This window comes from Rhea americana, unplaced genomic scaffold, assembly GCF_003343005.1.
Source record: "Rhea americana isolate MKP2758 unplaced genomic scaffold, rheAme1 scaffold_72, whole genome shotgun sequence".
NCBI lineage: Eukaryota > Metazoa > Chordata > Aves > Rheiformes > Rheidae > Rhea > Rhea americana.
Window position 1 is genome coordinate 95465 of NW_028186890.1, and position 20779 is coordinate 116243.

General features: G+C 44.1%; 1 protein-coding gene across 1 annotated transcript in view; it reads right to left on the reverse strand.

Moving 5' to 3' along the window:
• SLC1A2 (solute carrier family 1 member 2) overlaps positions 1–20532 on the reverse strand; it is an 88650-nt gene extending 68118 nt beyond the window's left edge. Inside the window, exon 1 of the mRNA XM_085321894.1 lies at positions 20513–20532. Within this exon, the coding sequence (XP_085178020.1) occupies positions 20513–20529 (17 nt within the window). The 5' untranslated portion in view covers positions 20530–20532. The remainder of the gene's footprint in view (positions 1–20512) is intronic.
• Between the last annotated feature and the right edge of the window lie 247 nt (positions 20533–20779).

Genomic DNA, 20779 nt, shown 5'->3' on the forward strand with positions numbered 1-20779 from the left:
GGACCCTCTGGAAAAGTAAATATGCTATTAACCAGTTCTGTAAGCCTGCAGGAGTTGTTTGACCCTTCAAAGAACAGTTGCTGTCTCTGCCAATAACAGAACAAAGAAGTATACATTACTGATGATATTAAAGATGGAAAATATTCTACCCCCAAATTATGCTACTGGCATGTTTCATTTTAATGGGACTTGCCCTCTTATCCACATGATGCTTTTCATGCTAAATGCTGAAAAGAGCGTTCAGGAAATTCTGCAAAGTAAAATGTTTGAAATATGTTTCTGAGGGGATGTGAGCAAGGAAAATCCACTTRTTAAATTCTTAATTAATAGTCCAGAACCAGAACTTCAGAGATCATCAGTTTAGCTTAATTTTATTTTGTGGATTTTGCAGATTATTGAATGTATATAAAAAAATCAGTATCTTCTGCAATATTTTTACTACTAGGCTATTTCTGCACATAAAAGCTGTATGAAAAACTAGGAGGATTAAGGTGCCATTTTTTCCTAAATTCTGATTTTTATAGTTGCAAWTCCAATTCTAATTTAAAAATATAGTTTAATAAATGTGAGGARGGCTTCTCTACATAAAATTTACAAGTGAGTTTCGGATTTGAATTTTGAAGCTCAGGGGAAGAAATCTCCTTTTAAACATGACCCACTCTGCTGTCAGTTAATGGTATAATAAACTGCTAGAGCTGCTTAAAGCTTGAGAGTAATGACAAAGTCCCTGGGAAAACATACAAAGAAAGGAAAAAGGATCTTGTGGCTTCCGTACCATACTATTAACTCCCAGCGCTACAGAAGGCTTGTAATATTTTCAYAATAAAACACATGATACTATAGCACACAGCTATAAGGAATAGGATTTTGAATTTTCTACTGCTGAAAACCATTAATAATTTACTCCTGAATAATTGTAACGGTGTTAGGTTGCCATAGTAATGTCTAAGCTCTATTCATAAAAATGTATTTGGGATGCAACATTCATGTTCAAAGCAGGTCTTGACAAAGAGTAGATATGTATACACTAAAGCTGAACTTTCCTCATGAAACACACAGTCAGCACTTGATTGCATGATTTATTGTCTCTATAAATCTCAGGCAAGTATAGGGTCAAATCTTTGCTGATGTAAATTGTCAGAGTTGTACTGGAGTCAGCAGAGTGATGACTAGCAGAAAATATAGCTCATAGTCTCCTGTATGAGGGAAAGTAAGAATAACTACTCTGTGTTTCCATTTTCTTTCTCACTGCACTCCCTAGAGAGTATTTGCTGGGTAGCATGTTCATAGTATGATAGGATCTATTTGCCCTAATGGACCACTGAAGTGAGTGAGTGTGTGTGTGTATACATACACACGTATGTACAATTGCCCCCAATGTGGAATCAGAACAGCTTCTTTCAGTGTCCTTTGGCTACAAAAATCCGTGGCACWTTTTTGCATGGCTCCTTCAGTTCCTTGGAGCATGAGAATAAGTCAGGAAGAAGGCTGCTGGATACACGGCRGGGCTTGCAACGCTGCCATGATTTCAGAAGGGAGGTCTCGCCGCCTAGGCTGTTATTACCAGCATGTCACTAGTAACAAAATATAACGCACTACTGCTGGAGCTGCACAGATGTACTCAGCCTTGCTGCTCCAGCAGGGCCACTCCTCTGCGATGGACGTAGCAACAGCACTGTGCAACAGCAAGGGGGAGTTTTGTTCTGGGAGAGGCCGAGATCCAGGGAGAGCAGGATGAGTAAGGGGAGGCAGCCGGGCCRACCTCAGGATCCGGCCAGCCTGTCTTGGTCGTGACCTCAGCCCATGACCACCTAACGGCAGTTTCTGATGGACGTGCAGCGAGTCCCACAGACCACCAAAACATGACTTGCGGTAGACTCAGCAGCGAGAAGCCAAAGGCAAAACCGCCTGTCGGGGCTGAGTTCGCTCCCTGCAARAGAGGCAGGATGAGGTTTTCCAGACACACCCGGGTTGGATGTTTGAGCCTTCGCAGCCCCCCCAGAAGCCCTCGCTGGGGCAGCACGGAGGCTTCTGCCGGGCCCCTGGGGCAAAATAGCGGCTGGGTCCTTCCTCCCGGGCTGCTCGCTTAGCACCGCTCGGGGGCACTGAACTCACTCTGAGCTCCAGCAGGCAAAGAGTGCCAAGCAAAACCATCAGGTAATTATGGTCAAGACTGAAAACAAAGGCTGGAAAGGAAAGAAAAAGATTCGGGGAACCTGCGTGTGCCTAGGCGCTGGGAGGCAAGCGAAGGGGCCAAGAGGCGGCTGGCACGCACGCCCCGGGGCAGTCTCAGGAGAGCCGAAGGGGCGAGAGGAAGCCAGCCGAGGGCTGGCGCACCCCAGTGCTGGCGGCTCCCTGCTCATGCTGACCAGAAGGGTCACCAAATGCACGGTGGCATCAAATCCGCATCTTTAACTGAAGTGTATAAAGAAGCAATAATAAACTCACAGCTCTCTAAGTCCATTTATGACCAAACCAAGCTCTTTTTATACCTCAGATATCCACCTGCATGTTGCTCTAAATCCAGACCACTCAGTGAGGAGCAGAAACCGATCCTTCCCCCCTTCTTAGAAAGATGTGCTTAGGTTAGACTCCATATCCCTCTTCCCTCTCCTTTCTACTGCAGGGAGCCCCAGAATAAAATCACAGATGTTGTTTTAAAAATACATTGTATTACATGTTAGGAATCAGATTTGAGTATTATGAATTCTGTTTTTTAAATATGGTGAGTTGTCTTTGCTGTACTTCTGCCAGCAGAATTGGAGTTGGGATTTGTATTTTTTCAATGCAGGAACAAAYGTGACCCAACAACTGCTATTTCAAAATGGTAGTGTCAGTGTATTCCTTAAATGAGTTTCATCAGCCTATTTATGGTATTTCACTTTTTAAAATGTGCACTTAACATCTGTGACCACTTTTCTTGCAGCCTCATGAGGGAAGTGCTTACTTGGCTTGCTTTGGTTCTCACAAGTCATCATTCTTCCGTGCTAATTACACCCTCCTATACAGCCCTCTTGTGTCCTTACAGTAATACACTGCAGCACAGCAGCGTTCGCTGCGATGGGAGAACGGGGAATGCTAGCTTTTTACCCTCCATTTCTGCTTATCACATAGATGTTGCTGAGCTGTACATGCAATTTGCTCTAAAAGAGCCACATGCCATGGCATGCTACTTGTTCTCGTGATGGTCCTGTGACCGGAGAGAAGCATAGCTCCAAGATCCCTGTCGTGCTCCTCTTACACTCGCAGGACAGCATGAACATGGCCGAGTCTGCAACAAGCAAAGGCCTGTTGCTCTGACACAGCTGAATTGCATTTCTAAGGTAAGTAGGTGTGAGTCAAATTCATTTTGTGCACAAAATCCAGTGGTTTCACTAGCTGCCAGGCTCAAACTTGCAGGTTGTCATATGTACCACTAACCAGTAATCAGAAACTAGCAGAGATAAAATCAATTCTGTAACCCCATCTCCTGGCCTCATCTGGGCAGTCAAACTCAGAACTGAGCCAAAGAAAATCAAGCCGGTAAAACTTGCAGGGAATTSAAAGATGTGACTTTTAGGACGGCAAAACCTTTACGACTGCAAGGCCTGCCTGAAGTGGTGCAGGCAAAAGTATGGATACGGATCATGCCGGCTACTGCACACCTTCAGGGTATAGTCAGCCACTTCGCGTGTGCTTTGGGGCAAGTGCAGCTGCACGAGGAATTAGTGCAGCGCACAGCACTGCCCGGCAGCCCAGTAGCTTGCTTCACAGCGGGCAAGTCCGTGCATCTCCAGGCAGAGCACTAGCAAGCCTGGGAGCAGCTGCGAAGCACTCCCAAAGAGTGGAAAGACTTTCAAATCCACAAAAAATCCCACAATGCATCATATTTTTTTGCTTGTGACAGCTATCACGCATTCTGTGGAAGTCCCGACCCGAGCAAAGACGAGCCTGTCTCACTGACGCCTTCTGCCTGTCAGCCACACAGGTAACAGTCTCCTGAAAGAAGAACTGCAGGCCTGAAATGCAATTTYCCTCTATTTTAACTGACAGGAATTGATTGTCAGAACATGGGCAAATATTCAGGACAGTCTGTACTGGCAAACCCAAATCAACYATGCATCGTTGGCCCGGAGAGCTACAATTAAATGTGTACCACCTTCCTGATATTCCTTTGTAATTATTTTTTCTTTATTCTTKCAACAAGTAAATGTTCAAAAGTAACAARCTAGCAGAATAATTACCTTTTGGGCTATTAAAATAAGTATTTGGCAAGCACTGTGAAAATTCTACACCTTTTTTCCCCTCTTACTTTTAAATAAAAACATGCATTGATATTTGTAGCATGAACTCTATCAAGTCTGTTTTTAGTTCAGCTGATTAACTATTGGCACCAGGCTGAAGAGAAGAAGAGACTAACCATCTATAAAACATACAAATATGATAGAAAAATCCATATTATTTTTACTGTATATCAACAGAGACTAATAATGTAAACATAACAGAGTGGGCAGCCAGAACTGATAAACATCCTTGGTTTTTTTTCAGGAGATCACTACCTGGTCTACTATTTAAAGTAATCTGTACTTTAAAAAGTACAGATTTTGTACTATCTGTACAAAATGTTGAGAGGGACAGCTTTTCAGGTCTAAGTGCTCAAGCACGCATGTGAAATTTCTGCATGGACAAACCAGTAAGACACTGTGTATAAACACGGATGTCCAAATGAAAGTGGTATTTGTACTCACAAACCACTGCTAAGAATACATACTCACACAATCAAGTTTGCTTACTGAGCCTGTCAGGAGATGTCATGGAAGAGCGCATCTAGAAAATTCAGTACAAACATYATCTATAGGTGCTAAACAAGCCATAGAAAATTCCTACCTTGGGTGTGGACAAGCTAACGTGAAAAAAAACATTAGCATATGTGTTACTTAGATGAACATCACTATGAGCAAGTAACAAGTAGATGGTGAAGTATCACTTTTCATTTTCCTGCATGAGAATATAAAATGAAATATTCCACTGATCTCCAAGGATGTACTTTACACAAAATTTACAAATTGCTCTGAGATCTTCATAGAGAATGCGTACTTGCACACTGATTTGAAACCCATCGACATATATCTGAGTGGTGTCACTGATCTGGAATCTACAGATCGGATGGAAGCAAGCATTGTTATTTCCAACGCTGTACAGCAAGATATAGGGGGTCTCTCTCTGTCTGCAGGGGGACTCATTGAGCGTGGCCCTTTGCCAGGTTGTAAGTTGATTTTTCTGAGGTATAGTTTTTGTTAGATTAGATTCAGTGTTATCCAACCAAGCAGATACACCAACCCACCCTATTTTCTTTTACAGACAATAATTACTGTAATTTTCTTAACTATTCACTGTAGGTCCATATGGGATCTGATGAGCCTCTTTGTCTTTTTACTGTTTTCTGATTCTGTTTCAGCTAGTCCAGCTAATCTGTGCAGTACCTCATGGAACTTGAAAAAAATCACGCACATGAATCACTTCAGCAGGTTAACACTGAGGATTTGAAAACACTTACAATTAGTGGGATAACTTGTCAGGGAAGACTGTCAGCTACAGTAAGGGATTTTAGAAGAAGACTAGATTTAAAGCCAAAGTTTGGAGATTATTCTGTTCCATGCACACCGCTCGGGTATTACAAAAGGAATTAAGAGTGCAGTTCCTCCTCTGAGAGGACACTGAAAGGCATAAACCTGGCTTAGTCACCTCCTGTACCACCTCCTCCAGAAACCACGGACAAAGGACTTGTTGAGAGGAAATGAAAGATAACAATGCCTAGTGCGCTAGTTAACCATTATAAATGGTCCCCAAAGCTGCAAATTAGAGCACCCACTAGAATATTCTAATTTATACTGGGATGGACTATGCATATGAATTCCACAGAGCACTGAAACCACTTCTCTTCCGCTGAACTAAGGACATGTTGAAGCACAGAAGAGAATCTGGGCATAAATCTTTAAGAAATGTCTTTTAAGACCAGTAATACCCAGGCAGCTGGACTAGATGATGGCTGTGCCATCTCTACTTCAGTGTAAGCATTGCAGTATATCAAATGGGGCATTTTAAAATTACGCTGTGTTTGCCAGTTATGTCCAGAGATATCTGGCAACTTGGTGGTAGGTCACCACTCGGACATCATGGTGAGTGCATGTTAGCGTATGTTTCTTTTAGTATGTGTCCATATGTAAAAACATCTTCCAGGGCTCTTTAGACACRCRTCTTCTCTAAACAAGAAACACCTTYGAGTCAATAGCTATTTATGGTCACAAAAACATACCATTTCACTCCTTTTTCACATTTCTGTCATGAAAACTGGACTGCTGGGGTGTGACCTTGCCTTCATGATTGATTACACAACTGATAGGGTAACTTTTTCCTCTGCTATTCTGTTCTGCKAGGAGGAATTTTAAGTTATGTCACAAAACCTAAGCCATGAGAAAGAATCTACCTGTTGAAACACGACACACTGCACAGAGAATTGTCAAATTAACCACAGCCTTCAGATGGGTTTTGACTTTCCATTTCCTGAACACTCTTCTGTTAGTCCACAAAAGAAATAGAAACTGAAGGCTTTGTGAAACGCGGTAAGCTGGTGATCTGCCAATACGGATCTTTCCCTTCTGGCTTTCTGCGTACMTTTGACAATAGTGTGTTTCCAGTCACTGGGCAATTTCCAGTCTATCCTTCAGGTATGTACTGTTTGATGTCTAAAAGTCTACTTTTACTCGACAGCCACCGTTAACTGGCACAGCAGTGGYGGAACAGTGTTAGAAACGGCAGTTCTGAGAAATGCAGACGGACTCTAAAAAGTCRTTGTCAGGTTTTAAGATATTCTAAGTTTGGGGGGTGGGAGGGAAGAGAAAAAGAGAGCTTGGAGAAAGCAAAAGGAGAGTTGAGGCATTCCACAGCACCTTAACTAATTTGAAGACAAGCTGGTATTTTCGTAAGWACAGAGAAGCCACCGCAAGTCCACACGAAGAAGTGAATTCAGCCCTTCTTTTGGCCTCTGTTCTAGTCAGGCAGCAAAAGGGCAAGCAACTTTATGCAGAGTGGAAAGTGTGGAAAACAGATAGTTTTGTGTTACCAGCCTGGCCACGGAGACAGGACAACTAAACGCAGTTCTAGCCACAGTCACAGACACTGAACAAACCTTACACTTCAGGTCTCCCTCTGTAAAGACACACATACAGTAATTCTTCTAAGCTTYTTCTGATTTCTCTGTTTAGACAAGAAGATAAATTAGGAGACATTAATCTTTTAGCACATACCATTTCAGTCACAAGCAAGCACCTCTTAGGCATTCTGGTAAGCCTGTGATACCAGGACTGGAAAAACAACACCTCCATGTGGCCACTCTGGTTATGCCACAGATGAGAAAGGCAGGTTGCCAAAACTATTGTCTTAGGATGAGCAGAAGGAGTATAAATAGCAGGAAAGTGCCTGGAATATAAAATCCTCTTTCCCTTTCCTTTCTCTCCCTCTTGGAAGTAATGAAGAAACAATATGTAACAGCTACTGTGTTTTTTTATGGTGTAAAATTATGGAAATACTTTACTCAGAGGATGATGCATGGACACTGTGTTCTCCAGGGTCATTACAACGCATTAACACACAGATACAAGATGGTAATTAATTTGTCATCCCCACCTTTTCTGCTCTCAGCCTCAAGGCTCAGTCTGAGCTCCAGGCACCAACCAGTTTYGCAGTTAAGGTGTGATGTGCCTGTTCGATTTGTGTCCCTTTCTGACAGGTTCATCTCCTCAGCCACTGGCAGCTTTCAAATGATGACTTTCAGTGGTCCCTCTGCAGATGCAGAGCTGGTGACTTTTAGGTGAAGTGCTCCAGCTCTCTTTCCCAAACACCAGCAGCATTCGGTGGCCAATGGCTGTCTGCAATACCCGAGTGGTCGCGGCCAGGTGATGACYGCTGTAATCCCCCTCAAATTTGTTCAAGAAGGAGCAATAAAACAGCTGCTATTACGATTCAGAAATCACAACGATTTCTACYGCCAATGCAGAGTTTGAGTAGAAAAATGGATTATAAACTGCATCAAGTGGTACAGACACAGGGAAAAAAAACTCATTGATGAAATATTATTGTTCTTGATGTTTTTATTGTTATAGGCTACACATATTGGCTCCCCAAGATGCCTCGGTGGCAGCTTGAAGCTCAAAATAGACAGGAATAAAGATACTGGCATTCGTTCCTTTCTGTGACTAAATCTTAACTATTCCCTTAAGATAGGAAAATGCATTCTTTTCTCATGAATTAGTCAATATATCCAGATTAACTAACACTACTGTTATTTTGAATGAGAAACRTTTTTCTGCAGGTTAGTGAATAAATAAATCCTACAAACTGAACCATTTTCAGGTTCCACTTTACTCCTGTTTTCACAGGGACATCAAAGGGCCGTAACAGAAGATAGCGTCTTGTCTTTTAAGCTAGGAGAAGGTCTTGGAGCAGGAAGAAGTCCTGCTAATAAACACTGGTACGTTCTCACTCTAGGGCTTTGCTGAATTTCTGTAAGAGTGCAAATTGTGTGAGGCAGGTAATTGTCCATCTTTCTGCTGTAAAGGTATGTAATACTTAACAAGCAYTTGGGCTCTGATGCCCAGGCCAGAGTTTTTGACACTGCCACTTCAGTGATGAATAAGATCTCAAGCAGATCAAGTTCCCACCACTCAGAAAATTTCAGAGCATTTATAATTTTGAAACTGAGGTGTCTGAACTCAACAGTTTACCTTCACTTACGGACAGGGAAAATTAAGTAACTGTTCAAGAGGGCTTGGTGATGCAATTGCACGGTTTAAACAGGCTASAATCCAGCGGACCAGAATTAAGTCCTTCAGTCTGAATTTTGCAATGCACATTACCACTTCATGTTCCACAGACTCCTTATCTGCTACAAATAGTAAYATTGTCTCACAGTAAAATATTATTGCAAAAAAGAACCGCATCCTGGCAAAAACACCATTCATCTCAGTGTATGGGTATTTCTACTTTTTGTGCTAAGATTTTGTGTCTAAAGCCAGGTTCTCTAAGAAAAAGGCGCTTATACAGTCAAATCATACTTGTGGGTTGTACCTGCTCCCTGCTGCCCCGTAAGTCTTTGAAASTATTCACGGCCAGACACAGTCGGGGAGGTGGCACCCCAAAGGTACTCAAGCGCAGCTCAAGGTGGGATGGAGAGGCCAGACGGCGCCCGGGCCAAGGAGAGGGGCTGCGGCGGCGGGGCTGCCACCGTGCGCCACGGCCCCRGCGCACCAAGCGTGAGCAGCAAGGTACTCCTCTCCAGGAACTTGTTTGAAAAGAAAGTACTTGTTAGTAATTATGAAGACTCGCCCAGCGAAGGTAGACAAGGAGCACCAAACTCTTTTCAGCTTAGACCTTAGTTCGACTGGGTGCCCTAAAGCCCACGGAGGGCCGCGGTCGCCCCCCCCCACCAGGCAGTAAGCACTGCAGAGGCTTTAGTAAGCACAGCGCAGAGCCTTCATCCGAGATTCCCCCTAGAGTTACTACAGACCCCACTCAACAGAGCATCAGAGAACGACGCCTCTGAACAAAGCAGGAAAAAAAAACAGGAAAAGGCCATGGCTAATCCTGGCAAGGGCAGGAGCTCTCCTGGTGAGGTGCTCTGGTATTGCAGTGAGCCAGGTTTCGCAACATTTTGGTCTACATAGTTGTGAAGGTTCCTCCAGCACTTTCTGTACCAATAGGAACAGCATCTCCGGGCAGTTTTTAATGCAAGACATTACCATCTGCCTACTTTATATTCCCCTAAAAATGTCAGTTATGGGATTCTGATTTGTTCTGCACTTCCTGTCCTAGATTGGTTTGATATAAATAGCAGCCAGGTGTTAATTAATTCTCCTGTGCATGCACGTGCGCATATGCCATGTGCACTTTTAAGGCCAAATTTTTTCTATGTACTATAGCAAGAGCAGTATACAGATAAGGAGCCAGATGCTTAATTAATGAGATAGCTTTGGGTCTCAAAGAAAGTGAATTATGATCACCACAAACACAGTACACGCTGCTTCCGTCACTGTATGGGGCAAAGAGCCCCCTGCACTTCTGGTATGGATTTACAATGTCAGGCTGTATACTCTACATGACTGGAGCCCRGGGTTTACCACGCTTCGCCTCAGTCTATGTTCCTCCTGATGAGTGGCCAGGTCTCGCTCGCCTGTGCCTGACATACACGYACACTGGCCGTGGCAGCACCCACAATCTGCAGCCGTGCCGGATGCAAGAGCACTTGCCTGAGGAACACATTGCTGTGCGAGTCCAGCTTGGGAGGGAGCTTCTAGAGCGAATCTCCTGATCATCCCCACCGACTGCGCTCTGGTTGTTATTGTAGAGCTGTGTGGCGCACATGCACTGAATTATTTTTGGATGCAGCAAAAATGGAAAAGGCACTCCAGGGGCACACCTGAGGCACTTCACTTACTAATGGACACATGGGCCATGGACCAGAGCAGAACTGAGTATCTAGTGCAACTCCCCGAGATGAATATAGCATGGACTTACATATCTCTGCAGATCTGGGACAGATCTGTTTCAGATCTGTTTTCAGATTCATCCGACAATATGGTACAGTAYGCCAGTAGAAGGGCACTGGTATCACAGCCATATCCAAGACCACTGTCTTCAGATATGAAGATACTACACAGAGATAGTTGTATATCTGTAAYTGTGGGCTCACAAAATAGCTAAGGTTGGAGGAGACTTCCAGAGATCATGTAGTCGATTCCCTCCTCCCCCCCTATTAAAAGTTATATATATGTATTGGTATTTTCTTTAGATTCCTAAGGAAGCCACGGTCCTAGACGGCTAGTACTTAATAAAAACCACAGCTGTTGGCCACAGTTCTCACAYTGCAGGAGAAATAACATTGAGCTTTTTTTTCTTTGGACTGAGAAGTCTGTTGAGAAAGGGTTCTCAAGCTCTGTATGGGCCTGGCCTAGGATATGATGGGTATCTATGTCTCCATCTGTGCTAGCTCAGGACATCCATACTAGCACCCTGCTGCACTCAAGCTAATTAGTCCAGCTAAGAGGCAATCATTAGCTGGAATACAGTGCTGCGCTAATACGGTTACGCCACCTTCAAGGGTATAGGGGTCTCTGCTCATGGGGCTCCCCCAGGTTGGAAAGCTGTACCAGAAGCACCCATGCTCCCTCCAACACCTCTAACAGGATGCTACATCACACACACTCGCCAAAAGACTTACACACGGAGCCAGGATCTGACAGGTTTTCACAGAGGACTTCCCAGCCAACCTTTGTGAATGATCTGCAATGCAGCAGCAGCTTAGCAGTGCATGTGATGTGTTTACRGGTGATCTCTGTCACTGTCCCTGTGAGAGAGCAAATCTCCAAGATCTAAACTTAACTCAGCTGCCAGTGTAATCACCATAAATCACAGGACAAAAGTACAATGAACAGCTGGAAAGGCGAAGACCATGGGTCCTGCCTCCAGGAAGATGAAGGCCACGGGCCTGGAAACCASGTGGCACATGTGGAGGAGACCACAAATAAATCAGAGGCACAGTTATTCTCTCAGGTTTAAARCACAAATCTGAAAGTGGGGCCAAGAGAGACTAACTTGATTCACACAGAGAGGTTAGCTAGAAGGTGATGTATTTATAACTCCCCTTAGACTTCCTTGCCCGTATTCCCTGAGGCRGCTGCATTAACTGGGATCAGCTAACGCATTTACACCTTTTCTCAAGGATCCAACTGGAATGTAGATTTTACAGTTACCCTCTCTAAACCTTCTKGAATTGACCATCTTCTCACTTACATAGATTCTACATCTGATTACATCACTGATTATTCTTGATAGGATGCAGCAGGACCAGGAGGTGACCAGTTGAATTCAAACATTCCTCAAAAATACTATATCAGAGGCGTCATCCRTTATCTTCTTACCAGGGACAGATTTGATAATCCATTATAGAGTAAGAAAAAGCTAAATTCTTGGACAGAACTCAAGGACCTTGACTTTAGTAATGACATTTGCCTCCTGCCCACCCAGCAGAAACGGGTAAGTCAAAGCAGACAGCCTCTGTGCCTRTATATGGTTACCAGGATTGAAAATCAACACTGCAAACCTGCAGTTGTGAAAATCAGCATAGCAAACTACACTAACAGTTTCTAACATTAACACAGAAAAAGTTCAAAACATCCTGGAAATTTTTGGAAACAAAACCAATGAATCAGCTGAAGACAAAACCGGATATGCCTTTGTATGCAGCCAGAGAAAAAGAAATCATTTACTCCAAACTAAACACAACAGCAATGAAGCACAGAGGCTTGGCAAGACTTTTCTTCTCAATTGGCTGAGAGACCTCAGATGAATATTCCGTGTCCAGGGACCAGGAAAGAGAAGCAGCATTGGAAAAGATAAAACAGAAGCCACATTGGACTAGAACAATAGAGATGGCTGAAAACTGTACAGTGTAACAAAACAGGAATTAAACCAAATTCTAATGATAACAGAAAAAACAAAAGATGTTGCAGAAATATACAATGGGAGGAATCAAAAGGCACCAAGACAATGCAAGAAGTAGCAAAGTCCATTAAGTAAAACTACTGAAGAAAGGAGAGAGTTTTTTAAAGTTTCATATCTGAAATGGAGTAATGAAGCCTTTGTATGTATGTGTGTGTATATATAGACAAACACACACATATATACATATATATACATTTAAATGCCTAAAGGAATAGACTGGAGTTTAACTCATATGTTGAGAAAACAGGGAAAAAAAAGGAACTCAGGGAAGAAAAGGGAACAAAGTAGAAAGGAGCCTGGAAGATTACTGATTTTTCACTTGGTGGTCATATTTTAGAAATCAAGAAAAAAATTGGCTCAGGTCACACTTAAAAAGACATGTTTTGACTTTCCCAGTAACACTAAAAAAATCCACAAAATGTATTCTTTTGGTCGGCACTAAATGCTTCCCTAATCCACAGTGTTTTGTTCGGTATTGAGAGTCACTCACCGTTTTGATTTAATCTTTCTTTTAGTCATTTACCTTCTTTTAARTTGAAAAACTGTTCTTTGAAATGCAAAATCTGAAAGCTACAACGTTTCAAATGACGACACAAAGTATTTATTGTGGATGTTTTTCCTTTTTACATTCCTCTTCGCCCTTCTTTTCTTTGAAACACTTTGCTGAATCTGATTTGATTTCTYRGGTATTTTYGGTGAACCCAAAATGTTGCATTTTTGTGAACTGCGTGCTTCTCTCCTAGGGAGGCTGTCATGACAGCAGGAGTATTCCTTAAGCCTTAYGCTGTGTCTTGGTTCTTGTCTGYCCTTCCTTTTAAGGATCCCCAATTTGGAATTGCTTATACAGGATCAATTGTGTATACAAGTGAGAAAATATATGCAGTTAGAAAGTWAGAAAATATGATGATCTTTGAACCTCATCTGTCATCTTTCCAAGCACTGAGACACGTACTGTAGCTAATTGTCTTAAAGCTCTAAGTACACTGAGAGGCTTTGAAATTAATATAGAGGTAGGATTAAATATATAAAAGTACAATGATATTTTTATTGCTTGTACGCCTCTGGAAATAGCATTTTAAACTAATGAGCTGGATGCTAAAAGYGTCAAATATTGTACTGACGTGGCAAAAGACAAGTTTTCATTAGCAAATGGCCAACAGCAGAGACGATGGATTTGACAGATCCATCCAGTGTTTTCAAGTACTCATATAATTAATTGTTCTAAATCGCAGGTTTGACACACATGGGGCTGCGGAAGGGAATTAAATCCTATGYAAAATGAAAAGTCACCAAATGAGAAGGGACCAAAGGTTAAGGCTCACTTGTTTGCCTCACCCTGTGCCCTCTCCCCATACACCTCCCAAGCAGGCAGCGTGCTGCCGAGCGACGAGGACTCTTTGCAGAGAGGGCCCGGGAGCTGCCGGCCGGATGTCAGTTAGCGCGTCCCTCACGGGGCGCACAGGGAGCCCCAGCGTTCCCGCTGCCGCAAAGGCCGAGAGGGGACCTGCGTGCCGAGCAGAGGCCAAAACGCCTGTCTTCCGCTAAAAAAAAGAAGCTACAGATCATGCAAACGCAACAATAGTTTGAAGACCCACCAACCCACCCCTCCGGCACGCACACACCTGTGACGTGACCTGACCAACRCGGTACACCCTGACAGGTTCACACAAACACACGTAAGGTCCCCATGGAAAGACCAGTAACACCCAGGTACTTGTACATTTGGTATGCCGGTTTAAAAGCCACGTTTGAGCTTTTGAGGGAATAACATTTGCTCATCATGTCTCTGCATTTATTTTGTCTATGCCTCACCTCCTATAAAAACACTCTGTTGACCAATTTCATATTATCATTTCCTTCTGCTCAGTAAAACTGTGACAGAAGAAAGAGAAGCAGKACTAGCCATTTTAAGGTTTCTAAAAATGATGTGTATTGTCTATGTCATGAAGTGTAAGCTATAAAATCAAAATCACAACTTAAGTAAAGAAATGGATGATTTAGATCAAAATTGGCCCCATGAATGAAAAGTTGGGAGAGCAGCGGCTGAAAAAACTGAGGTCTGTAATGTGAACTTGAAATCTCTGATTTCTTGGAATACCACAAAATATCAGATTGTAGGGGTGAGATTTCACTACCAAAATGTTGGCATTCAATGACTATTAGTTTAAGGGAAAGAATGGATATCTACAYATTTGAAACAGAAAAAAGGGGGGTTTATCACAGTCTTTTAACTTAAAAAAGTGACTTTTAAAAGACTGCTCATAAGCTTACAGTTACTATCGATCTTGGTTAGGATAGACTGTAASTCAACAGGAAATGGGAAGATGAAGGAAGATAATTAGATGCAGTGATTTGCTATTACAGAACTACAGAAACACTGTACTGCCTTGGGGCTATCGCAAAAACCTATGCAGTATTCTTAGTGTGCTTGTACATAGACACACACATGTATGTATGTTCACAGGATGTGTRTGTACACACATACTTACCTGCCTCACGGAAGACTACAGCAAGCCAAGACTTCTGAAAACTCTAGCCATTTTTTAATGACCAGCTATTTGATCTTAGCCTTTATACATCTAATCTCATTCTAGAACACATTTTTCCAAACAGAGCTCAGATAAAGACTTTTTTAGAAGCWTTTTAATGCAGAACATTTTATCTGTACCTCTGCATAAGGATCTGGATAGCTAGAAAACATTTACATATACATAACTTCTTTTTGAAAGTGTAGCTCAAGGTCAAGCTGAAGGTTGGGGTAATGAGAACTATCATGCCATTGGATGAGTTTTAAGTAACCTGTCTTATCTTCTATAGGGCCTAATTCTATTTTATTGAAAWCAATGAGAGACTTGCAATTGAGAGCACTGAAATGAGATCAGAGCCACAGCTGATATGTCTAATTAATAGGCTACATCCACTCCATCTGTCCCACAACATGTCTGAGAAAGTGTATAAGGTAAAACATCTCCATCATGGGTTKGTGCTATTCAAATCCCGAATAAAAATAACAGTGGAGTGCACATGGAGGATTTCTTCCTCTGAAACATCTAAACATTCTTGCCAGCACATTTCATCAAGTTTCCATTTAGAGGAGTTCTGTGAGTAAATTACTGAGTGAAAACTCAGATGACAAGCAATCTGTGGGTGTACATATTGTGGCAGATCCTAAAAAAACACTCTCCTATGTAGGTATTTGAACCTTATAATGAAATGCAGAGCTGTTTTACTGACTCAGACAGGCATATCCCATTGTCTCCTGGCTAGGTGCTGGGAATCTCCCTGTCAGGCTGTGTCCTGACAATACAGTAAATGGCTTTAGGGCTCCTACTACAACATCCAAAACCACCACAGCCACATAATGAAAACACTAATCCAATATAATAAATCCATTCTTATGGTTTAAATTTGTTCAAAAAAATGTTGACAGCTTAAAACAGGGCTTTATGCTGGGTAAAGTATTTATTATATGTGCCTGCCATGTTAACTTTAAGTTGAATTGACTTAATATTTGTCTTTCCACAGATAGTATAAAGTCCATGTAAGTTCCACATTATATGCTGTCGCTAATTTTAGAGAAATCCAGTCATAGGCCCTTCCCTGATCTGGACCAAACTCATAYTGTCGGTTAAACAGGTCGTACAGAGGATATTCATGATCATGAAACTGCAGCTTTAGAGACGCTGAAACTTAGGACAGAGAGTTTCTGTAGATGAATGTAGAAACAGTCAAGCTCAGACAGAAGGAARGGACCAGTGCTGTTTTTGTTTTTCTGTTAACTGAGATATAGATAAATTCAAGCGACATTGATAAAGTCAAGCATCAGGAAGAGAATCCCTGTAGCTTACATGCAATATATTCTCCATTCAAAACAGCATGGGAAATCCGTCTCCATKCCATTTTATATTACATAAAAATCATTTATATTTGATGTGTATACAAAATTGTGAAGCATGTTCTACTATGTCACTAATCCAATCACTGCACTGAATAAGTACCCTGAAACCTCTGAACTTCTGTTTTTTCAAGCACATTGACGTTTCAGCATGCTTTTTCACTTTCACYAGATTTATTTGGTAGCATTTTGTGTACACACACACACACACTGCCAGTTAACCACGCAGCACRTAGCCATAAAGGTAACGTCTCTATTAGTTAAGTAAACATGCCCTGGGACTGTTCTCTAGCACTCAAGCCAACCAAAATGGGACAGCTCACATCCGTACTATTAAACTCTCCAAAACACGGTGATCACATCCAAACTGATGCCCAGGAATGACCACTGGCCCACACCAACTCCCTAACGATGCCCGGCAATGGAGAGAGGGCTAGCTGGCCAAAGCCATGGTGGGACTGCTCTGCTGCTGGCCAACACAGAGAGCACCCGGGCTGGGGAACCTGCCCTGCTGCTCTTTAATTTACTGCCATAGGTGCAGTGATAGTGGCTCCTACCGGCTGCATTCTTAAAGGAGCAGGCACAAACCCAAGCTTCACCCCTGAAACTTCAATCTTTGAAAGTATACAAAATACAAACACACCTCTGGATTTCTGGAGTATCTAAAATAGCGTCACTCAGATTGGAAAAACAAAGAAGATAAATCATTAGAAGACCCATAGTTTAACACCTGAATTACAAAGTCCCATCCAAAACCTATCTCTAGGTTATAGAAATGTGTTTTTAGAAAAAGATAGCAATCTATTGCACTATTTCCCTTTTGAAACAGTAAGCCTAACAAGAGAGCTTAGAGCTATATGGAAGCAAGGTGTTCAGGACTTTGCTCAACTGCCTGAAGACAAGCATGGGCATCAAATGGATCAGAGCCAACCTCACTTACCCTTTGGGTCCTTTCAGATCCTATAAAAGTAAAGGAATGCTTAAATGCACTCTCTTAAGGTGGAAATGGTTAGTCTCCATAGGTTCGACCTGCTAGACACTCAGTACTTTGCCAGATGCCACAATGAGAGGATTTCTGTGAATATGAACTAACGACGATGGAACTTTGAACCATGCGGAGGACTCAAGAAAGGCGATGCTAGCCCAGATCAAAGGGTCGCTTCRCCCAGTACCCTGCCTGCTGCAATGGCCAGCAGAAGATGTTTAGACAGAGAACGTAACAACGAGCAACTCATCACAGTATCAGTACGTGGTTCTAGCCTTTCCTCCCTGAACAACTTACTTATTCTCAGTATCCAGCTCCAGCTATGCACCAAAAATCCATCTTGCTAGAGATCAGTATCAGGGGATTTTGTGAAAGAAAGACTTAGCAGTCACGGTACTAGTCAGTGTATACTGCAGTAAGCCAAAGCTCCAGGAGTCGGAATTACAACCCAAAAGCCCACATGGGCTTGATTTTACCATGTTTGGAAATACTTCCTTTTTCATTTTCAACTGATCATAGTTTCCTGTTGTCCACCAACCTCTTGGAACAGAACACTTTGGACAGCAAATGTTTATTCATGGTAAAGCCTAAGACACTGAAAGAAAATATTGACTGGAAAAGGATAGACAAGGAAATCTCCTTTCCTAGCAAATCCTGGCTCTAAGCGGCCACTGCTATCCAAGAACGGAATACAGGCTTGCCGCCTTCTGTGGATACATCAGTGCTTTTTGTTGTTGGTCAAATACCCTGTGATACTCCTGACATCCCCAATTTGGAGATTTTTCTGTAAGCTCTCCTGTGAAAGGAGAAATAACTCAACATGGAAATGACTGTGGCTGGAATAGTTCTAGCACAAYAAAGTAATGACTTTCAATACAAGTATGGCACGCATCTTGATTAATACGTCTATCTGAACATCGCAAGAGCCACTGAGCGCACATAGTCAGATTACTCTGCTTCACTTCTCCTTTCCCTTKTTCCCATCTTCACCTGGTCTTTGTGTACCTGTGTGTGCCAGAGATACACTGTTCTGCTTGCAGCAATGGACACTCTCTGCTACCTGTCTTTTTTCCACTCTGCCGGCAGAAAGACCTTCTTCAGCCAGGTCCAGTTGCTCCAGAATTCGCTTTCCCTGATGGTCTTTATGCTCCCTGAGTTTGCTGAGCTTTAGGCTGGAGTGTAAGGCTTATCTCTATCCTCAGCTTTTTACCTGAGGGGAGGGAAGGATGGCAATTCAGTTTTGGAAGAGGTTGTCACTCATAAAAAGGGATTGACAAGTGAAATACATCCCACCCAACTTGTTTTCCACACCTCCTTCAGCTATCATCAAGCATCAGTTGAAACACACTAAGTAAGCAGCTTYCGCTTGTCTTAGTCTAGGTGCATTTCCTAAAAAGTTTGATAGAAAAAGCTGAAGTTTTTTATTTTATTACTCTGACAGCTTAGCTCTGTCCAATAAGGAAAGTAAAAACAGGCATCTACTGAAGCCTTACTTTTTCTGTCTCTCTCATCTTTTCTAGTCCACTTGTTCAGAAAACTTCTGTTAAAACCACTTCTCTCTGCACACACTTAAACCTCCTTTCTGTCTGAAGTTGACAAATCCCTCTAACACTGCCACCTCTCCTGTCATGTCCCTCCTTATTAAACCCTTGCACAACACATCCCACCAGTCCAAAACAAGCCTGAAACAACSCCCCTTATTCGGGAATGAAAGCAGCAGGCAACCAGAGCTCTCAGAGGAGAGCCAAAGTTGGGGAAATCCAGGGAAACAGGAGGGACAGAGAACAGAGAGCTGCAGCCAGAGAGATGCAGGTTGTTTCCTTGATCTCGGAGCTCTTCCCGGCAGCTCCRTTTATTTGCTGACCATACCTAGGCAAGTGATTTCATTGCCAGAGGAAACGCCAAAGGGCAGATTAAACCACTGGGCTGCTACTGAATGAGGAACAGGCAAATCTGGAGTAGAAATTCCCCGAGAAGGCAGGGCGGCAGGGATGGGTAAGTGCGCTACCTTTGCCACAGTYGTGTGACAGCTCTTGCGTGGCCCGAGAGCCCTGCAGAGCTGTCCTCCCTCAGGCCTGGGGACCGTCCCTTCCCCGAAGCAAGCTAAGCTAACGCTTCCTAACCTCCCCCTCCCGAGGCGGCCGCTCCGCAGGGAGCGAGGCCCTTTCCCGCCCAGGTGACCGGCAACCTGCGTGCACATGCACCTCGGCCATGTGTCGGGGCATTTAAATCAGCTCAGCAAGYCTTTCAGCCAGAGAAACACAAAAGCAACACAAGCAGGGCTTCCTTTGGCACGCTGTCCTCAGAGAGTCCCATCCAGAGCAGATCATACTGATCCAACCTGACAACATCCAAGGGATAAAGGGGAGGCTCACACCAGGCGCAGCCTAATGCCAGCTAGTCTTATAAGAGGGCAACCAGAGATCAAAGAAACCTTTTCTTGTCTTTCTCACTACCGGCTGCTCCTCCGTGAGCCGCACGAGCCCCCAGCCCCAGGGGAGCCACGACGTGGCTGCTCCTCGCGGTCCTCTCAGGGGCAGGGAGAGGTTTCCTCGCAGGGGCTCCACCGTGACTGCCCTGCGTTTGCTTCTCTTCAAACCTCTTGTATAACCCTTCGCCCTTCCCGGCATTTCTCCTGCAAGCGCTGTAATACATTTGGCACAAATATGCAATATTACAAAACTCCTCAAGAAGTTGGATTTGTCTGTTGCCGCCTTCTTTTCTCGGGCGGGAGGTGCGCAGGGCAAAGCCGCGCGGCCCTCTCCACGCTATATATAACCGGCGCTTTGAGAGGCAGCTCCCGCCCCGACTCAGCCGTGCCCCCGACACCTCACTCRGCTCGGCAGGTGCCGCGGGCCGAGCTGCCCCCCAGGGCCGGGAGGAAACGGGAAACCTTCCCGGGGGCTCGCATCTGGAATCCTTCTTCTTCTTCTTCTGTTTTTTTTTTTCCCCTCCCCGCTTTCTGCTCCCTCCTGGCTGCCGCTCGCGGGCCGCTCGGCCGGCAGCGAGACGAGCCCGGAGCCCGGAGCCCGGAGCCCGTCACCGCGGCACGAGGCGGCCCCCCCGCTCGCTCCCCGCGGCCGGGCGCCCCTCACCCGTCCGCCGATGCCATGGTGCCCACGGCCGCGCTGGTCGCGGCGTCCGCGGCGGCGCTGGCCGGGGCAGGCGGCGCGGGCGCGCTCCCGCCGTCCGTCTGCCCGTGCGGCTCTGTCCGTCCGTCCGTCCGTCCGTGTGTGCGCGTGTGTGAGCGCCAGCGAGGGAAGGAGGGAGGGAGGCTGGGAGGGAGGGAGGGAGGCTGGGAGGGAGGTGGGGGCGACTTCGCACCGACACGGCGCTGGCTGCGGCGGGATTGGAAGGCTGCG